The sequence below is a fragment of the Lytechinus pictus genome, chromosome 1 (genome assembly GCF_037042905.1).
Source record: "Lytechinus pictus isolate F3 Inbred chromosome 1, Lp3.0, whole genome shotgun sequence".
NCBI lineage: Eukaryota > Metazoa > Echinodermata > Echinoidea > Temnopleuroida > Toxopneustidae > Lytechinus > Lytechinus pictus.
Window position 1 is genome coordinate 34,001,311 of NC_087245.1, and position 23,085 is coordinate 34,024,395.

The window sequence follows — 23,085 nt, forward strand, 5'->3', positions numbered from 1 at the left end:
ATATTGCTGGTTTTGAATACAACGCCTGTAAAATTCATTAGGTCAAACTCCTCTGCATGTATATTCCCAGTCATTGTCCAGACAACTCCAAATATGACGTCAATTTAAATAATGTTGTCGTTAATAGTTCATGACATATGATCAGGGGTAATGTCCGACAATATGGCCCGTATTCTGAAGTCAGGTTTAACTTGGACCATGGTCTAAATGTGCTAAATTATGGGAAGCCAAAAGTGTCAATTGTTTTATTAAGTTGTACGTTTCTTATGTTTACTGTGTTCTTTCCTGATTCATCGATGGTGAAGACAATCATCTATTTATACTTCATAGACAATTATGAATGATTTGAGAGCCAAATGAGCTGAAACGTAATATATCTTAGTGATAAATGTAACAATTGGCTATCCATACTTAAACCAAAACTTTAAAACTCGAGTTTAAGTTACACCCGACTTCAGAATACGGGCCTACAACTATACCGTATAAACCGAGTTATATTATTCGTGAAATCCTAATATGAAAGAAGAGGTTGTATCGTTCTCAAGGCGGCCTTGAATTAACCCAAACAGCCGATCCCAATCTTTAAACGTCTTACGTGCATTGCTCAAAATAGTGTATAAAGTTGATGATGAGTTTCAATCATAATTGCAGCAATGGGAATACATTCAAGTTTTTTGCGACATGTCTGTTGAATTAGTCGCCAAGGAGAGGAAAATAAACAACGTTTTTCGAAAGGCTTGAATACAAAATTGATATGTCGAACACTATAAAATGGGAAACCCAAATAACTCACAATATAATTACTGTTTATGACATTGTATTGATATTCGATGAAGGTCATAAAGAGAGCCAATTTCTTAATAGTCGGTGAAGGGCCAATTTTACTGATTAGGATAAATCCCATGTAAGTATAAAAAGGGAATTTCCACCCCTTCCAAAATGGGTTGATTTATCAATGATGATGATGATAATAATAATCATAATAGCTGGATTAATACAGTGCTTTTTGCCTGAGGATACAAATCAAACAGCCATGATGTGAACATTTCAATCAGAATAAGATAGGATATCAAAGAGTCGTGAAATAATCAAGCTTATACCTATTTTCAAATAATCGTTCCATTAATTTTTCGGGTTGTCCTTTATTTCATTTCGGTGACAAATTGACGTTGGTTTTACATAGCAAGAATTGAAGTTTTGCCTTCTCCCCCAAAGTGAACTGCTTGTATTAAAATAAACGTATGGAAGAAGACAAAAAAATTATTCGTGAGGCTAAATAAAGCATTCCTCTAACATCTACATCTCCTTTGTCTTAATATTCGCATTCCTTGTGATAAAATATTGGCTCATGCAACTATAAAGTGATATGGGGATTTGCCCTCCCAAATGGTCTAATTCTGAAATATTTCGACTTAATGCGTTATAAATCAATAATTTTACCTCTGTACTCTCTTTGTTGTTTTTGTCCTAGTTATCGTCTCAATAGGAAGCACAGACAAGGATGGGAAACGAGAGAGTGGTATTGGTAGTCGCTGTGAGTGCAGCGATTGCCGTGGGAATCGGAGTAGGTGTTCTGATCGGGTGGTACTCGGGTCCCGATCGAGTGACGAATACATACGAGAATGCCCGAAGAGAGGCCGATGAAGCGATTTCGAGTAAGCTCATAAACGAAATGAATGGTCAGAACTGCAGGGACGTGTTATGGTAGGTAATGTAGATATTACAGAAAACTTGTTAAAGTTTATTTTTTATATTCATTTTCTCCAGATTCATTGAATTCTTAATCTATCCCAGTGACTATAATTCTATGTGAACAATAATGATACAGTTCATTTCATTCAATTTTATATCACAAAATAACATTTACATGAACAGTATGTATCCATTGACATGACATATACATTTTCACGATGTAACATTATTGTACGCAATAGTCAAGATGGTATGACAATAAAAGCGGAAATTTTACAGCTATACAGTGCGTCGAAAAAATGTCCCTCTAACATAGGGCTGAAGTAATTCCAAAATGTGGTGGTATTTTCAATCAAATGCACATGGGTAGAAAGCTTATTTCATAATCTAACTTTTATGAAAATTTCATTGGACTCGCTTCAGCGGTTTTGGATACACACTCTGTTACGCAACAGTGATGCATTTCAGCCCATTCCAAGTTTGCAACACTACTGTATTTCTGCATTTTCTTTAACATGTTAACACCGGCACTTTACCATCCAGGATCTGAGCAGGGACATTTGCCTGATCAATCCAGGCGCTCATCAAATCATAAACTTGAGCATAAGCAGAAGGGTGATAACCATCAAGAATAAAGTTGCTACACGAATCAGTGCACCAACTTGAAAGAAATACGAATGATGGATAAGTACAATAAGCTGAACAATGAAGAGCAAACCACATGTGTATCACACTTTGAGCCCATTAACTTAATGATATAAAAAAAAGAATGAAATCAAGAATGTATTATTGTTGGAATTAGGCATGAAACGCACAATGTTTTGTCTCTATCATTGTGCATCTCCCATTATCAAACTTGAAATGAATTGTCAAGAACTCTTGTTGCCCTTTTTAACATGCGCAAGGATGTCATTTGATGAGCCTGGTTAGGCCATGGAGATTTCCTAGTCAGCTCAGGGAATTCCCTGATCAAATTCTGAATGATCAAGGGCTTGATATGCTAGGCAGTGCAGAACCAGCAGTGGTAGCAGTGATGTATAATTATGTATGCAAACTTGGAATGGGATGAAAAGCACCATTGATACATAATAGACTGTGTATTCCAAACCGCTGAAGCGAGACCAATGATTTTTTTTAATAGAAGTTAGGACTTGAGAAGAGTTCCTATTACCATACATTTAATTGAGAATAATTTTATTTTTTTCAATTAATTTAGCCGTTTACCTCTGTATCAGAGGGACATTTTTTTGGGGGGCGGGGGTGCGCGCTGTATCAATAAAGCCTTCAGTGGGGAAAGGGGTGTCTGCACAGCGACAATGAACACAAAACAAATTTATATATAAAATAGAACGAGTTAAAAACGAACATAATATTATGTTGATGGTAATGACTGAGATGACAATGACTGATAATAATAACCCCTATAATGGTGATGCGGATGAAGGCAACGATTCTGATGATGAAACTGATGTTAAGGATGATGATGGTGATGATGATGATGATGATGGTAATGTTGATGCATGGTAATGATGATGATGATGATAATGATAATGCTGACGATGACGATGTTGATAATGAAGATGATGAATATAATCAATGATGATGATAATGGTAATGATGATGATGATGATGAAGATGATAATGATGATGATGATGATGATGATGATGATGGTAATGATGATGATGATGATGGTGGTGGTAATGATGATGATGATGATAATGATGATGATGATGGTGATGATGATGATGAAGATGATGGGGATGATGATGATGATGATGATGGGGATGGTGATGGTGATGGTGATGATGATGATGATAATGGTAATGATGATGATGATGATGATGATGATGAAGATGATAATGATGACGATGATGATGGTAATGATGATGACGATGATGATGGTGATGATGATGATGATGAAGCTGATGGTGATGATGATGATGATGGTGATGGTGATGGTGATGATGATGATGATAATGCTGATATTGATGATGATGATGATGATGATGAGGATGATGATGATAATGAAGATGGATGGAGGATGAAGCAGGTAAAGAAAAACAGGAAAAAAGAAATGAGATCATGACAGGAAAGTCTTGGTCATGTGACTTTATAATACCTGACATGCTCGATTTCTTTCACACAGATAAAAAAAAGGAACGTCTTGCGCCCCCACGTTGAAAATCGAAATACCTTGGTCCTGCATTTGCTTCTCCTTCAACTCTCTTTAAAAGAATATTAATACAATACTTTTCTTCAAAATGTGTCTAATATAGCAGCTTTTTTGCCATTTCGTAATGAACTGTTGATTCACACAATATTCCGTCATTTTTTCTTCACACCTTACCTTTGTCACTTACGGTGTGCATTCATATTTGCTTTGATTGTTAAATGTACTAAGTATCCTCCAAACAATCATTGTTTTAAGTCCCTATATTTAGTTTTTTATATTATCATATAGGCCTAATCATACTCAAATATCATTTGTATATTGCTTTTTTGTATGTTTTTGGGGCGTCGTGGTCTAGTGGTTACGACTCTCGTCTCTCAATGATAGGGACGTGGGTTCGAATTCGAATCCCAGCCATGGATTGTTTTCCACATTGTGCTGCACTCAACCCAGGTGAGGTGAATGGGTACCCAGCAGGATTAATTCCTTGAAATGCACTGAGCTGCTTGAGCTAAAACTGGGGTAATGATAATAACAAGGCGCCTTGAAAAAGAGTATTTCTAGAGAGTTGGTGCAATATAAATGCCTATTATTATCATAAAAATTATATTATGTTTGTACATACATACATGCATACTCATTGTTTTTAGAGATGGAAGAAATAAACGGAACTGGATATTATTGTCCCTTGTTTTCATTCCCTCTATCACTGTAAAAAAAACACCAGTTTAAAATCAAACAGGAGTTGTTTGACACTGACTAGTGTTGTTTAAACATGTTGAACGTGTGTTAGCCCATAAGCTATATACACAAACCGATGTTTCAATATTTTCCTTATGTTCTACTACGTGTATATATAGATGACGGGCTGGTGTTAAAAATAAATGGTACTTGTGGTAATCATTTCAAAATGGGTGTGTACAGAATCCAATGAAATGACCACCCAAGTGTATGTATGAACAAAAACATATGTGTGCCAAAGGATTCTGAAAGAATCTGTTTAACTGCTAAGCAATTAGCAAAACCAATTATGAAATCCCAGCCCGATGTCTTGTTTTTTCCCAAGCAATTTCAGTATAATGTCCCACCTGTGCTTATTTGTGTCGGTGAGCTACAGTATAATTGCTTTTCACCTTAGATTTATCATGGTTTCACAAAGTTCAGTATTATTTAAGTGTTCCACATCTACTCTAGATCTAAGATTAACCTATAGAGACGCTCCCATGATGCAATCAGTGTTTACTCTTTCATTGGCGTATTTTTGCAATCACTACGCGGACGCCTTCTACAACGCACCAATTCCTTTGAAAATACAAGTCAAATCACGGTGGACAGCTGCGAGGCTTTTGTCGAAAGTTGGTGGACCGGGAAAGCAGATTGTCCGAAGATTCGGACCGGACGAAAAAAGAATGCAAATGTGTCCTTTGTCTAGAGTCAAGGACGACACTGCTGTTTTGTCATTTAAGCTATTTTGACAAAAGGTTTTCTGCGTTATAGAAAGCGTCTACGAAGTAATTGCGAAAATGCCCTTAGGGCTTGATGGGTGCGTCGTGGTCTAGTGGTTCTGACTCTCGCCTTTCAAACAGAGGGTCGTGGGTTCGAATCCTAGCCATGGCGTGTTTTTCTTCAGCAAGAAATTTATCCACACTGTGCTGCACTCGACCCAGGTGAGGTGAATGGGTACCCGGCAGGAGTAATTCCTTGCATGCACTGAGCGCCGGTGATGGTAGCTCGAGCTAAAGCCGGGGTAATAATAGCAGCGCATTGTATATCATCAGGCAAAAAGCGCTCTATAAATCCAGCTATTATTATTATTATCTTTCAATTAACACCGCGGTTTTGTTGTGTGTAATAACTGTACCCCGCATCCTAGCTTTACCCCCCCCCCCCACCCCCTCTTCTCCCTCCCCCTCCAAGTTCCTGAATTCGACAATGTCTCTTTGCATGTTCTTTTCATATCTGTCTTATACCATAGGGCATTAACACGAGATCCCCACGTTGCAGGAACGCCACAGAACAAGAAACTAGCTGATGACATCCTGGCTAATTGGACAAGCTATGGATTTGAAGCGAATATCTACGCTTACAACGTCTTACTCTCATTTCCATCAACGGTAGAGGGAGAAGACAACGCGGTATGTCTTTTCTTCTAAATCTAAGAGACTTTTTGTATCCTTTCTTTAAATTGTTTTACTAACTCATACGTGGATTGAAAATCATTGAAGTTATACTGGATTAAACAGGAGATGCACACTTTACAATGATTAAAAATGTCTTGTATTAATAGGTTATGATAAATCATCGATGATCCTCAGTTTTTTTTTATTCTGGGATCCAGTTTATAATTTATTTGTATATCGATTCATTTTGAATATATATAAATCTAGCAGTGTTTAGTGTATAAATTCATCTGTCTACCCATTGCTAAGTTGTTTTATTGATTTATCAAGTTTATTTATTCATCCACCCATTTATTTACTTATTTCTTAATTCATTCGTTCTTATTCTTTAATTTGAATTGAATGTTTATGTTTCAGTTTGACTATTTTATTCATTTAATCATACTAATTCATTCATTTGCTAATTCCCTGAAGTGTCTTCATAAAATTCAAAATTTCTTCAAGTTCATCTTTTTTTACACAACAGCATCACATTTTCTGTACTTTTTCCAGTCTTTTTCGTTTTTATATGAATTTATAGATATGGATTCAGCTATATACCTTCATGTACATGAAAATCTGTACTTATAAAATAAATACATATCTACAACTCGTCATCCCATACAGATCAAAGTCTTCAACGGGAGCGACGTGATCTTCCAGAGTCAGTTAAAAGAGGCTCCATTAGACGATCTATCCCGGGAAAAAGAGGACCTTATTTTACCTCCCTTCAACGCTTATTCTGCCTCGGGCGTACTCTCGGTATGGTTACGTTGTCATGGTGATGAGGAGAATGATGATGAGGAGAATAATGATGTTTATGAAATTATGATGGTGGTGATGATGGTGGCGGTGGTGATATTGGTGATGGTGATGATGACGATAGTGATGGTGATGATAATGATCATGATTATGGTGATGATAATGATGATGACGATGATGAGGAGGTTGATGATGATGATGACGATAGTGATGGTGATGGTTATGATAATGATGGTAATGATGATGATGAACATGATGATGATGATGGTGATGATAATGGGGATTTTTATTATTATTATTTTATTTTGCATTTTTAAAAACATAGAGAATACAAACAAATCAGATATGATGATACATGATAGAGAAAATAAGACCTGGATGAGAGTTGGAGAGGCTGCCTGGGTATGGAAAATGCTAACTTAATAGCCACAACCCACAGGTCTTCCTCCCCAAACCTCCCCAACTCCATCCAGGTCAGAAAACTAATGGTAAAAATAAAATGAAGATATTTAGAATCGGCAAAATACAATGGTCATACATGTGACTTGGTCACTTCAAGCCAACCCCCACAATACCTCCCGCAATCACATCATTATGTATCTACAAGCATTTGAATGATAAGCATGAAACATTAAAGCAATCGTAAATTTAAAAATATAAATATATGTACTGCATCTATCATAAGTAATGGGATATAAGACGACACGATGATTATAATGATAATGGTGATGATGATGATGATGATGATGATGATGGTGATGATGATGATTATGATGATACTGATAACAATGATTATAATTATAATTATAATAACAATGATAATAATAATTATAATGATGATGACATTACAATGATAATAATAAAGTTCCCCACTATACCATAAGATGTTCAGTTCAATGCTTAATTAAATTCAAGCAGCTCTGGAAACATGTCATTGAAAAAATCACTCCGCCGGTGGAGTATATATATAGAGAGCATAGAACAAAACTGAACTATTTCAGAAATCGTCAATGAAAATAGAATAAAGATTACCATTATCGTTATCCTCATAATCTTTAACATCTGTCCTTATTACTATGTGTGGTGTATCTTTATATCGGTTTTAGGGCGATCTTGTGTATGTGAATTATGCTCAACTCTCAGACTTTGAAGACCTGCAAGACCTCAATCCTCCCGTCAACCTTACTGGCAAGATCGCTATTGCAAGATATGGTAAATTATACAGAGGAGACAAGGTAAGTTCAATTTAATACAGTGCAAAAACTCCGGTGTTCATTTAACACCAGCCCGGAATCTATATATGTCCACACCAGAGAAGTGTTAAACAGCACCAGTTTCGTTTTGGTCTAACACCAGATAGGTGTTTATACAACACCAATTAGTATTAAAACAGCATCGGTTTGATTCCAAACTGGTGTTGTTTCAATACCTCTCTGGTGTGGACATATATAGATTCCGAGCTGGTGTTAAATGAACACCGGAGTATTTGCAGTGTACAATCCTGATTACATGGATTATCCGATTTAAAACAATTTAGTTTTTCATCTGTTTGATGTATTCATTTGTGTATTCTTTATCTGTTAACTCATTTACAAACATATTATGTTTGATGCCTTTTTGTATTGATACATTTATTTGTTCATTCATGCATTCATGCATTTAAACATAAATTAAGTTCCTGTTTGTATTCATAATCACCCTATCTTAATACAAATGTAGTTGATAACAATTGCTCTAAATGGTAGTTATATGGTGTATACAAGTTTTCTCTCTCCGGAACTGTGTTGCATCATCATCTCTCTACATTTAACGAGTATCATGCTAGTTTCTATGTACTTTGATTACCACAAGTTTGCAGTATACAATTTTCAAGTAATTAACCTTAAGAAGTTGAAATTTTGTGTGAATATCACTCGAGTCACAATAGAATGGCTGTGGAGTCTTTATCAATCAAAGAGAGGTTTTATTTTTTCTCTCTTCTGCAAGGCTGCACGATTATACTCCATAAAGAATATTGAAAGTTTTCATTTCCAACTCCCCCAACAATAGCAGGAATTTCAACACGTTCAATGCAAGTTATCCAATATAAACTATTTGGTATATTACATACATATGCTAGGACATCAACATACGTAGTAGCATGCTACCATGTTTGACTATAAACAATATAGTGATAGAAGTCTCATTTCGTTTTATATTAGAAATCGTCATAGGCCCGTTTTCTTAAGTCCAATACAGTCAATGCATCAGGCTCCGAAGTAGGAGTGGGGATATGTGCCCTCTCTTTTGGTAACCATGTATTCTGTTAGAAAAATGAGCCCCCCCCCCCCACACACACACACAATTAAAACATGCATTCTCTCAAGATTGTATGGAGTGGTGATCAAAAGTTAGTGAACCCCGTCAGAAAATGAAAAGATTTAAAGTAGTCAAGTTCTGCCATATGTTTCAGATATTTAATTGTAAAGTCAGGTGATAAAATATTACATTCAATATATTTTTTCTGAGCTCTCCGAACATTGTAGTGTTGTTATTTACCTTTAACACTCGGCATGAATGAATGAATGAATTCATTCATTTTGTGGTGGGGTTCACTAATTTTTTTAGCACAAGTCTATAAAATCATGATTTGATACATTTGTGTACATACATGTAAATTATTATTTGTTAATTATCATACACAAAATACGATTGCTTTCTAAATAAAATCCATCCAGGCTAAGTTCGCTGCACAGTTTGGAGCAGCAGGTTTGATCCTGTATTCCGACCCCAAGGATTATGCCGTTGAGGGCGCTGAAACATATCCTGATGGTTTATACCTACCTGGTACTGGAACACAGAGGGGTAGCTGCTTAGATGGCAACGGTGACCCTCTAACTCAAAGCTATCCTGCAATAGGTACGTACGTTCCGCTTAGATTGTGGTTATGTGAGTGTGTGGGAGGAGGAAAGGTGGGTGTCGAGATCTGTGTGTGTTTAGAAGGCCCCGTTTATAAGTGGGTATACATAGATCGGGGACACATATGGATGCGTTTATGTGTACGTGTAGAATTCAGTAGGTTTTGGAGGCATTGTGTGTGTGTGTGTGAGGGTGTATGTGTAATATCTCATCAATTTTCGGGAGAGGCAGACGTGTGGTGTGGGTGTGTGATATATGATTCTCACAGGTTTGGTAGAGGCAGTCATGTGGTGTGGGTATGTGATATATGATTCTCATACTAGGTTTTGTAGAGGCAATCATGTGGTGTGGGTGTGTGATATATGATTCTCATAGGTTTGGTAGAAGCAGTCATGTTATGTGGGTGTTTGATTATTATCATAGGTTTGGTAGAGCAGTCATTTGGTGTGGGTGTGTGATATATGATTCTCATAGGTTTGGTAGAGGCAGTCATTTGGTGTGGGTGTGTGATATATGATTCTCATAGGTTTGGTAGAGGCAGTCATTTGGTGTGGGTGTGTGATATATGATTCTCATAGGTTTGGTAGAGGCAGTCATTTGGTGTAGGTGTGTGATATATGATTCTCATAGGTTTGGTAGAGGCAATCATGTGGTGTGGGTGTGTGATATATGATTCTCATAGGTTTGGTAGAAGCAGTCATGTGATGTGGGTGTTTGATTATTATCATAGGTTTGGTAGAGGCAGTCATTTGGTGTGGGTGTGTGATATAATTATGATTCTCATACTAGGTTTTGTAGAGGCAATCATGTGGTGTGGGTGTGTGATATATGATTCTCATAGGTTCGGTAGAAGCAGTCATGTTATGTGGGTGTTTGATTATTATCATAGGTTTGGTAGAGGCAGTCATTTGGTGTGGGTGTGTGATATATGATTCTCATATGTTTGGTAGAGGCAGTCATTTGGTGTGGGTGTGTGATATATGATTCTCATACTAGGTTTTGTAGAGGCAATCATGTGGTGTGGGTGTGTGATATATGATTCTCATAGGTTTGGAAGAAGCAGTCATGTTATGTGGGTGTTTGATTATTATCATAGGTTTGGTAGAGGCAGTCATTTGGTGTGGGTGTGTGATATATGATTCTCATAGGTTTGGTAGAGGCAGTTATTTGGTGTGGGTGTGTGATATATGATTCTCATAGGTTTGGTAGAGGCAATCATGTGGTGTGGGTGTTTGATATATGATTCTCATAGGTTTGGTAGAGGCAATCATGTGGTGTGGGTGTGTGATATATGATTCTCATAGGTTTGGTAGAAGCAGTCATGTGATGTGGGTGTTTGATTATTATCATAGGTTTGGTAGAGGCAGTCATTTGGTGTGGGTATGCGATATAATTATGATTCTCATAGGTTTGGTAGAGGCAATCATGTGGTGTGGGTGTGCGATATATGATTCTCATAGGTTTGGTAGAAGCAGTCATGTGATGTGAGTGTTTGCTTATTATCATAGGTTTGGTAGAGGCAGTCATTTGGTGTGGGTGTGTGATATATTATTATCATAGGTTTGGTAGAATCAGACATGTGGTGTGGGTGTTTGATATATGATTCTTATAGGTTTGGTAGAGGCAGTCATGTAGTGTGGGTGTTTGATATATGATTCTCATAGGTTTGGAAGAGGCAGTCATGTGATGTGGTTGTTTGATATATGATTCTCAAAGGTTTGGTAGAGGCAGTCATGTGGTGTGGGTGTTTGATATATGATTCTCATAGGTTTGGTAGAGGCAGTTATGTGGTGTGGGTGTTTGATATATGATTCTCATAGGTTTGGTAGCTAGAGGAAGTCATATTGTGTGTGTGTGTGATGTCTGATTCTCATAGGTTTGGTAAAGGTAGTCATGTGGTGTGGGTGTTTGATATATGATTCTCTAGGTTTGGTATAGAGGCAGTTATGTGGTGTGGGTGTGTGATATATGATTCTCATAGGTGTGGTAGAGGCAGTCATGTTGTGTGTGTGTTTGATATATGATTGTCATAGGTTTTGTAGAGACAGTCATTGTGTGAATGTGCGATATATGATAACATTACTTAAGGTTTGGTAGAGATAGCCTTGTGGTGTGGATATGCGGTATATTCATTAGCATAGGTTTTGTAGAGGCACTCGTGTGGTGTCGGTGTGTGGTGTCTGATTATTAATAGAGCTTTTAGATCCAGAGGCAGTCATGTGGTGTGTATGTGCGACGTCTGACTATTAGAGCTGCAGAAATGTGGTGTGGATGGGTGATGTGTGATAATTATAGATCTGGGAGATGCCGACATGCGATGTGCGATGTCTGATTATTTGGTTTGGGAGAGGCAGACATAATATGTTGTTGATGTGCGATATCTGATTATGATATGTTTTGAAGTGACATAAATGTGGCGTGGTATGGGTGTGCGATGTCTGATTACTATGGCCTGTATTCTGAAGTCAGGTTTAACTTAGACCATGGTCCAACTATGTGCTAAAATTATGGGAAGCCAAAGGTGTCAAAATTTTTATTAAGTTGTATGTTTCTTATGTTTACTGTGCTCTTTCCTGATTCATCGATGGTGAAGACAATCATCTATTTATACTTTCTCGACAATTATGAATGATTTGAGAGCCAAATGAGCTGAAGTATGATAATCTATACTGTTAGTGATTTATGTAACGATTGGCTTCCCATACTTAAACCACAACTTTAAACCCGAGTTTAAGTTAAACCCGACTTCAGAATACGGGCCTATTGGTTTTGTAGAGGCATGTGTGTCTATACGAGTTTGTGCATGAGGTTATGTGAGTGGGTGTGATGTATGGAGTCGCATTTACCTACATATTGGCTCATAGTGATTTGCGATTTCCTTTATCCGACAGAGAGTGCCTATCGTTTACCCATGGAGAAGTCTACCATGCTCCCCACCATCCCAATCCATCCCATTGGATACGACGATGCCAAACTATTGCTTGAGTGAGTATCGTTCCAGGAGTTAAACATCTTTTGAACGTATGCATGGTTTAGCTTTGCATCCCTCTCCCTATCTCTATCTTTCTTTCTATATTCTAGGCAGTTGTCATCGTATTGTCCACCTCATGTACTTGTGTTGTGTTGTGTCGTGTTATTGTCCTTGTCTCTGAATTTCAAAATTCTGTACATAAGATTTTTGTTTTTGTTTTTCCCCCCCCCCCCCTTTTCGTTACTTATTTTCATGTACTCCTTTACGTATATTTCAATATTCCTTGTATCTAAGTTTTTGAGGGGTCCACATTCTACAAGCTTTGCTTTTTAGTGGACCCCTCCATTCTTCTTATTGATATATACTTATATTGATTTTAATTATATTATATTTAATTATATTGATTATATTGATTTAAAATTGATATACACGTTAATCTATATTTGAATTACTTATTGAATGTTGAATCTTGTTCATGCTTTTGTTTAAATTGAATCAATTATCTTGTACATATTTATATTATGTTGAAGAATGAAAAATAAATTTGAATTGAATTGAATTGAATGGTATGGTGGTTCCGAAAGACTGCTAGCAACACGGGAAGCCTTATGACAATATCCCGACAGACTGACAGATCTGAAGGAATCGCCAACCTGATTCCGAAGAACACTCCTGCGCATGCTGAAACGCTGTAGTATCCCGGTTTCATAATTTTCATGACATTACTAAGACATATAAAGGAGACATGCATACTCGCTTGCTGTCCGTTGTCAGATCCGTTATAAACACACACACACCCACCCACACACACACACACCCTACACACAAAACAACTATCTCTTTATTTGTACGTATAATAAATTTTTCGTAATTTTGTTTTCACTTTCAGTTCCTTTGTTGTTCTTTTTCTGAGATATCTTGTATTTTCCCCCTTCTTTCTTAGCGCTTTGAAACTTTTGTATAAAGCGCTCTATCAATTTTGTATATTATTATTATTATTATGATCCCTCTCGTTAGTCCCTTGATTAGATCAATCGTCCCAGCAATGATAATGTCCTGAATTTAGATATCCAATCGTGCTGTTCCACTATAATGTGATAATAGTAGGCAAGTGTTTATTTAAAAAATAAAAGAATAAAAATAACGATAATAATCGTGCGTTGTATCATCCCTTTCTTCAGGAAAATGGGTGGAGAGCCCGTAGAGGACGAATGGGCGGGTGGTCTAGACTTGACCTACAGATATGGCCCAGGATTTAGAGAGGAATACGAACAAATGTAAGTTGTAACACTGTAATCTGATTTGTGGTTACTTATTTTGTCGATGACTGAATAAAAAAATATGTTGGATTTTAAAATTCGTACGGGTGAAAGATTTTTAAAAAGCAGGGTTCGTCAAATTCAAAATGTTTATTTCAAAATACAATGTACCACGATGCTTTTGCAAGTATTTTAGTAATATCAACTACTATGGTTACTGACTTTTTTCAACAAAATAAATGTCTTGGACTTACGTGAAGAATAATTGACCTATATCATGAACGAGGGCATTAATGGTATTCAAGTGAAACTGATCATGAATTGCAGGCCACGTGATCAATTACTCATTTATAATATCTTGTTCCCGTGATCGAAGTCTTGCATGGCTAATGTATGCATATTGGAATGGATATATTTTAGATTAAATCTAGACTAGATTTGGGAGGTTATAAAGTCAGAAGATTTTTTTCTCGAAATTTTAGAAGTTAGATGTGTAACATATTTTTGGTCTCAGTGGCAATGGGGGAGGCATAAATTGTGACCGCGAGTAATCGAAGATCCATCCTGTTTGAGAAACAATTTTTAAAGGTTCTCATTTGCAAGTCAAACTATAATTCAACCAAGGTGGAATCAGATGCACACTTTTTTTTATCTTTTTAAATTTTGGTGAAATTCAATACTTTGTAGGGAGGTGACAATGAGCATCTACACCAAAAACCAGATGGCATATGGATGGGATGTGATCGGAGTAATCAGAGGAAGCGTTGAACCAGGTAAGAAAACATTACCCACTTAGTTCAGTCAAAAGAGGGATTCTATATTGGATGGGAGAGAGCTAGGCTATTTTTCTTCCTAATTCCAAAATCGGATAGCAAACAGATCGTGTACTGTTAGCGGGACTCTAGGATATACCGTACTGCCGCTGCTGCTTCTGCTACTGCTATTGATGTCGATACTACTGCTACTACTACCAATTATGACAGCAGATTTTGGGAGGCGTATGGGGCTATTCTGATCTACTGATAAAGTGTTGATATGCATATTATTATACTGACATGAAAATTGTACATTTTAAACAGTGTATGAATTCATAAACGTGGTAACACTGATGAAATAATGCACTCACAAAGTAATTTATTTTTTAAAGTGCTTACCCGAAAATTTCGATTATCATTTGCATAATTACCATATGATTAAACATATAGTTTGTTGAAGTTTGTTGATATACTGACCTGAAAACGGTGCATTTTAAGCATAATTTTGTAACAGTGAAGGAGAAACATTCAACAAATATACCGATCGCGAAGCACGACCAAAACGTTTTGGTATATTGCCTTGAACAATTTTATTGAAAACGTGAACACCTACGATATGTATATCATGAGACATATGATGCAGACTTTAAATGCTCAAATTTAAGTAGATACACTGGCCTGAAAACGAATATTTTAAGCGTTTTTTTTTTAATACTTCCAAAAACAAACTAATCAGAGGGCGAATAAAAATGCGAACTGAACTACTTCTTTTTCATATTGACTTTAGACCGAGACACTTTAAGCGCGATGTAATTCTATATCTCATTATTAAAACGGGTAGTGCGAGTGTAGAGTACTCCTACCACCACTCCCACAAACCCTACCTACTACTACTATTACCACTACTTCTGCTGCTGCTACTTCTACTACTACTACTACTACTACTACTACTATTACTACTACCACTACTACTACTGATGCCACTACTACTACCATGACTTCTACTACTTACTATTACTACCAACTCTTCTTTTATCTCCGCCTCCGTCATCACAATCGTCACTGGTCGTACTTCTCCTACTATTACTACTACTACTACTACTACTACTGCTGCTACTACTACTACTATCATTACTACTATTACTACTATTACTACTTCTACTACTACTACTACTACTACTACTACTACTAGATCTTCTTCTACTACTACTACTACGAGAACTACTACTAATACTAGATCTACTTCTACTAGAACTACTACTGCTGCTGCTCCTTTTGGTGAGGAGCAGAGGGACGGAGGGAAATTATATTACTCTGTGACAAAGTTTCTTTTATTCATCGAATCGCTCTTGTCATTGATAAAACAATCTCTCTTTTTTCCAGATCGTTATGTATTGATTGGTAACCATCGTGATGCTTGGGGTTTTGGTGCCATTGATGCTGGTAGCGGTACAACTGCCATGCTTGAGATCAGCAGGGCCATGAGTGTACTGGTAGAACAAGGTAAATATATCACTGATCAGGGGAAGCACGGTATTTCAATAACAATAATAATATAATAATTAATAAAATGAATATTTAATTGAATAAGATAATAATAATAATATTATAATCATAATGATAATGAATCATGATAAATAATACTTACAATTTTCATACTTATAAAAATAGTAATAATAGTGATGAAAATAATCATAATAATAATAATTATTATTATCATTATTATCATTATCATTATTATTGTAATTGTTATTATTACATTATTATTTTTATTATTACCATTATTATTATTATTAGTAGTAGTAGTAGTAGTATCATTAGTATTATTATATGAGGTGGTAGATGTAAACATCAATTTTTTTTCCACCCAGGGAAAAGAAAAAGCTAAACAACACATTACTATCTTTTGATGCCCTTCTCTCTTATTTCTTCCATTTCCTTCCTCTTTTCTTTTCCTCTTTTTTTTTCTTACTACTTGGAATGAAAAATCAAATAGTCCAGCAACCCCATGACCCCGATAGTATCACCCCCGTATGTTTACGGATGAATGCAATACACAATCATCTTACACCCAATATTTTTTTTTAAGTAAACCAGTGTTAGCCATCAAAGTTCAGAGTCTATTAGCTGGGTTTACTTTTATTGTCCTATATCACACTGGAGTAATATGAAGTCTAATTTCATATAAAATATGGAGAATGTCCTCCCTATTGTATATTTCATGCAAAATGCCTTCCAGTATCGTATTCAATGCATACAAGTCGTTTCCACGAAACTTTTCGTTCATCTGTAGAGAAAGGGAGAATAAACTCGTTCTGAAAATGAGATGGTACATAGTTTATTGTTGCTTTGTTGGTAGGCTGGAGACCTCGTCGTAGCATCATGTTCTGTAGCTGGGGTGCCGAAGAACAAGGCTTGATTGGGTCAACAGAATGGGTTGAGGTAAGTAAGTCTACATGATTCCATAACCAGTAAAGACACGATCGTGATTCGATGACGTCGCCAATTCAGACGTTGCTCTTCATAAGATGATACTTAACATTTTATCAATATCAATCTTCTATAGGGTTACTTAGCCTTTATAGCCAATGCTCAATGCATTCTTACTCTCCTTTTTGTCCTATTCAATGAAATATATTTCCCCGAATTTAACCGTCGTGGTGGTTCATGAACGGGGTGTTGTGGGGTCGATCCCTGGCCTACGATCTAGCTAGGTGTTGGGCATGTGAGAAAGAAGACAGGTGATTATGACAAGTCAATGGTATGTTTAAGCAAGACCCGATGGAGAATTGCAATATACAGGAGTTCAATTTTAGTCATTAATTCGACATTTTCGTTCTTAACTTTTTTCCCCTCAGAGTATGACAAGTCCATGGTATGTTTAAGCAAGACCCGATGGAAAATTGCAATATACAGGAGTGCAATTTAATCATTAATTCGATATTTTCGTTCTTGACTTTTTCCCCTCAGGAATTCGCTAAGAATTTGGGAATAAGAGCTGTAGCTTATTTAAATCTTGATGTTGCCATGGATGGTGAGTAATTTTGTTTTTTAAATGCAAAATACTATTGTTTTATCGGGTGTTCAAATAGTATGGTGTCTTTTGGGGGGGCCTACATATTAATCGCTCTCAAATAAATGAATTTATCATGTGTATTGTAAAAGATAAAACACTTTTTAGAAGAAGATATTAATGCATAAAGTACTTCTTGACAATTTCAAACAAACTTACATTTAAAGCTTCCATTGACCCAGTTTTATTATTGCTTGATTGATAAGTCTAATTGAATCGTTATTAAGGTATTGTGTAAAATACAAAAAATCATTCTTGGTTTATTTGTTGGAGGTTTATTGAGTTTTATTGAGCCGCAATGCTATTACCTATCCCTGACTAAGGGAAGCAGTTTGTTTTAATCTTTGATTTAAATATTTTCTTATTTCATATTGTCTTTTTAAGAAATATATTCCTACAAAACTTGACTTTACTTTAATACTTGTATTTCACATTGACACAATTAAATGTAACCATCATTCTCGTCATTTTGTAATGATTTTCTTTCCTAAACTTAGGTACGTATGTCCCTAATATAGCTTCCACACCGAATCTGAATAGACTGATTTATGAAGCAACAAAGAAGGTAGGCACAAAACATATATCACGAATCAAACATCACGATCTTCAATGTAGTACTAGCTTAATTAATTTGTTCATTATCTTTACCTTTGTTTCAAACTTCGTTTTTCGAGCCATATATCATTTGACCGATTTTCAATGCAAAGGTACTTTTTTGTCTTGAATGATTCATGTCTTAACAAAGAAAACCAATTATATGTTAGGAAAACTGTAGTGGATTTTCCTTCAAGACAGGCATATTTGTGAACATACAAACACATTATATTTTCCTGTCTTTAAATGGCTCTTTGTTCGGTTTTATATGATAAAGTAAACTATTTTCATGATTATTCTAAAACTTTTATCATGGTTATGATTGATTTAAGTGTCAAATGAGCTGACAAATGAAACTTTACTGTTCACAATTCGCTATCCATAATGGCACCACGTCTTTGGACTAGAGTTTGAATTAAAACCGAGTATTAAAGAACACAGTCTGATCATACGCAGTGTTCTCAAAAGGTAGTTTCGGTAGAATTGTGTTGTGTAACTGTTTTGGGTCTATTGCATGAGTAAAGCTGTCTTAAACATTATTGAAGTCAACGTTATTACTATCTTTATTGCATGTTTGTTTTCGTTTCTTTTGTTTTAAGATCCCTGCTCCCGGCGATGACACAAACACGATGTATGATCTGTGGAAAGAACGTGGGGAAAGTGGCACCGATGGGGAACCAAGGTGAGTTAAGAACAAGAATCAACTGGTACAAATGGCGAAACAAGTTGAGTTAAGAACTTGGGCCAACTGGCACCAATGGATTAGAACAAGGGTCAACTGGAACGGATGGCGAACCAAGGTGAGTTGGAACATGGATCAACTGGTACGATGACGAACCGAGGTGGATCAACTGGTACGAATGGCAAACTAAGTTGAGTTAAGAACGTGTGTCAACTGGTACGAATGATAAACCAAGGTAAGTTAAAAACACGTGTCTACTGGTACACGTGGCGAAACAGTGTGGGTTAAAAACGTGTGTCAACTGGTAAGAATGGCGAACCAAGGTGAGTTAAGAACCTGGGTCAACTTGTACGCATGGCAAACCAAGGTAAGTTAAGAAAATGTGTCAACAAGTACGGATGGCGAATCAAGGTGGTTTAAGAACGTGTGTCCACTGATTCGGAGGCGAACCAAGTTGAGTTGGAGCATGGGTCAAATGGTACAGATGGCGAAAAACAATGCGAGTTATGAACTTGGGTTAACTGGTACGGTGACGATTTAAGAACGGAGTCAATCGCTCTGCATGGCGAACCAAGGTAGTTTAAGAACGAGAGTCAACTGGTACGGATGGCAAACCAAGTTTAGTTAAGAATATTTGTCAACTGGCTTGGATGGCGAACCAAGGTGAGTTACGAACTTGGGTCAGATTGAGAGGATGGCGACCCAAGGTGAGTGAAGAACTTGGGTCAACTGGTAAGAATGACGAATCAGGGCGAGTTTAGAACATGGGTCAACTGGTAAGGATGGTGGACTAAGGGAAATTAAGAACATGGGTCAAAAGATACGGATGGCGAACCGAGGGGAATCGATGGTCAACTGATACGGATGATGAACCAAGTTGAGTTGAAACATTGGTCAACTGGTACAGATGGCGAACCAAGGTGAATTAAGAACGAGGGTCAACTGGTATAGGTGGCGAAACAAGGTGAGTTAAGAACTTGGGTCAACTAGAAAAGATGACGAACCAAGGTGTGTCAACTGGTACGAATGGTGAACCAAGGTGAATTAAGTACGAGTGTCAACTGATTCGGATGACGAATCAAAGTCAGTTAAGAACGAGGATCCACTGGTACGAATAGCGAACCAAGTTGAGTTGGAACATTGGTCAACTGGTACAGATGGCGAACCAAGGTGAATTAAGTACGAGGGTCAACGGGTATAGGTAGCGAAACAAGGTGAGTTAAGATCTTGGGTCAACTAGAAACGATGACGAACCAAGGTGGGTCAACTGGTACGAATGGTGAACCAAGGTGAGTCAAGAACATTGGTTAACTGGTACGATGACGAACCTATATGAGTGAAGAACATGGGTCAACTGGTACGGATGGCGAACCAAGGTGAGTGAAGAACATGGGTCAACGGTAATGATGGCTAACCAAGCTGAATTAACCCATCTCCAAGATAAACAAATTAAACACATGGTTGAATTTATTAATTTACATTGGACACGTGACAAAGTTATCCTCCAAGATTAAGATTTCATCTGTAAGTGGTACCATCTGAATTTTAATTATGTTACCGCCATGGTCATTGAGTTGATACGACACTGTTAACGTATTTATGAAAGAAACATGAGAATCGACGATAGAGTGTATTGATGTGTGTGAGCTAGATGAGGTTTTTGTTTATGGATGAGATAGAAAGAGACAATTTTTGGAAAATTGGAAGAAGATGTGAGAGAAAGAAACAGAATGAGAAAGTGATCAATTTGTGATGTTTTCCAAAATAATGTGTGTATAAATGAGGTACGAGTTCATGCTGCGATGTTAAGTGTTGCTGTACGAAATAATAATCAAGAGGATAAACTGTGGAAGAGATCTATATTACCAGTTCTCCTACATCTCTCTAGACTATATGAATGCAATTGACGCTTTTTCATCAATTATGATGGCAACATCAGATCTTTTAGATTAAAAAAATGTTCTGAAGATCATTCTGCAATCTCAGAAGCAACATCAATTGTGCCAGTTAATCCTGAGAATAAGTTTGAAAACTGTTTCTCATCTATTTTATTAGTATTGGTACTCTTGGATCTGGCTCTGATTATGCACCGTTCTTACAGATAGCTGGAATATCGGCAATGGACTTCACGTACACATACAATAGGGTGAGTATACATTCCTTGAGAGATATCAGTTAACCGATTTTTTTACTACCAGGCGGGCGTCTCATAAAGCTGGTCGTAAGTTAAGAGCGATCTTAAGAACTGGTGATCATTTCTTGTGGTAAATGATATTCACCATTAAATGTTTATTGGAGATTATTTAGCTCGGAAGAAAGGATCACCAGTTGTTCATTAAAGTCGCTCTTAATTTACGAACAGCTTTATGAAATAATTAGAAGCGTTTATGGTTAGTCTTCTCTTTTCAGGTTATGATGAAAGGTTTGAAATCCAAAATATGATCATGCTTTTGATTTGCTGATAAGTAACTAGCTTCACCAAGTTATTTTTTTATTTGATTATTATTGTTAGGCCCTATTCAGCAATCGTCCGTGTAAAAGGGTAAATGACCGATTACCATCATGGCCCTGTTTCATAAAGACTTGTTATAATAACAAATACACAATTTCTATAACAAGTTTACTATCAACCAGTCAAATCGAATAATTTCAGTAGCTTTAAACTGTTTTATGGTATCTGTCGATGCCACCAATCATATCCTTGTTTCGGATTGCAGGAAGCAACACCCGTGGCATCTTATCCCTGCTATCACTCCGTCTATGAGACCTTCGAACTCGTCGACAAGTACTACGACTCGCAGTTCAGGTACATCCTGGCGGCTGGTCGTCTCTACGGCGAGGTGATGAGACAACTTGCAGATAATGTCATTCTTCCTATGGATCCGTTAGATTACGCCGTGACGGTGGCTGGATACTGGAACAGCCTCCAAACAGGATACATCGGTATACAGATGGACGCAAACGGCATAGACTTCAGTGAGTTATTTGATTATTATACAAATGCTTTGAATTTAATAGTAAACTTCGTTCACTTAACATGAATATTGTGTTATACAATTGCGGGCGCGTCGTGGCCTAGTGGTTCTGACTCTCGCCTTTCAAACAGAGGGTCGTGGGTTCGAATCCTAACCATTGCGTGTTTTCCTTCAGCAAGAAATTTATCCGCACTGTGCTGCACTCGACTCAGGTGAGGTGAATGGGTACCCGGCAGGATTAATTCCTTGCATGCACTGAGCGCCGGTGATGGTAGCTTGAGCTAAAGCCGGGGTAATAATAGCAGCGCTTTGTATCCTCGGGTAAAAGGCGCTTTATAAATATAGCTATTATTATTACAATGATACAATGGTAACATAAGAAATAATCATTATTACAGTAACAGCTGTGTGAAAGCTGATAGTGGAGAATTTTAACTAAAAGTTTGCAAGATGTTGAATTGTCTGGTACAATAATTAATGTATGGCTATTGTTCAGGTAACGCGACATTTACTCCTTCACAATATGCCTCTTCATTAATTTCTCCAAAATTATTAAGTAAGCTTTAGGGCTGTACTAATGCTCTTGATCAAAATTATATATTAGGATCAATTCAATTCAATTCAAAATGGTTCATTTAAATAAAAAATCAATCGCAGCTAGGGATAGCTTTGAAGCTAAGGCTTGCGTTGTGTGGATTTTCGATATATATATATATATATATCTTGGGGGGGGGGGTTGAGATATTATAGCGGGATCATAGAATACTTTTCCAGCCTACTGCAAAACATGATTTGTTAAAGAAATCAATGTGTTGGTGAATTCATAGAATCATGAGAATATTGTCCGGTACAGTTTAATAATAATAGTGATAAAAACTGAATTAATGTAGTGCCTTTTCCAGGGGATTAAAAGCGCAAATAATATTTTACCCGTGCTTTGATTGGCTTGAGGTGCCGCTTCTAGCGTTCAGAGTACTCATTTAATTACAGAGTTTTCGCAACTGCAACGGAGACGGAATTAAGAACACAGTATGTATTGAAAATGCCCGTCAAATGACAGCTGGGAGGTCTTTGTCGACAATTGGGGATCTGGA

The 23,085-nt window shown here is 36.8% G+C and overlaps 1 protein-coding gene across 2 annotated transcripts in view; it reads left to right on the plus strand.

Annotated features, from left to right (window-relative positions):
• LOC129261389 (glutamate carboxypeptidase 2-like) overlaps nt 1-23,085 on the plus strand; it is a 59,440-nt gene that overhangs the window by 30,728 nt on the left and 5,627 nt on the right. For both annotated transcript variants that reach the window (XM_064100905.1, XM_064100900.1), the window contains exons 2-16: nt 1,472-1,704; nt 5,839-5,998; nt 6,650-6,784; nt 7,891-8,019; nt 9,502-9,682; nt 12,574-12,667; nt 13,835-13,930; nt 14,600-14,685; nt 16,051-16,170; nt 17,027-17,109; nt 17,638-17,701; nt 18,238-18,305; nt 18,934-19,016; nt 21,072-21,162; nt 21,734-21,992. In XM_064100905.1, the coding sequence (XP_063956975.1) occupies nt 1,502-1,704; nt 5,839-5,998; nt 6,650-6,784; nt 7,891-8,019; nt 9,502-9,682; nt 12,574-12,667; nt 13,835-13,930; nt 14,600-14,685; nt 16,051-16,170; nt 17,027-17,109; nt 17,638-17,701; nt 18,238-18,305; nt 18,934-19,016; nt 21,072-21,162; nt 21,734-21,992 (1,852 nt within the window). In that variant the 5' untranslated portion in view covers nt 1,472-1,501. The remainder of the gene's footprint in view (nt 1-1,471; nt 1,705-5,838; nt 5,999-6,649; nt 6,785-7,890; nt 8,020-9,501; nt 9,683-12,573; nt 12,668-13,834; nt 13,931-14,599; nt 14,686-16,050; nt 16,171-17,026; nt 17,110-17,637; nt 17,702-18,237; nt 18,306-18,933; nt 19,017-21,071; nt 21,163-21,733; nt 21,993-23,085) is intronic.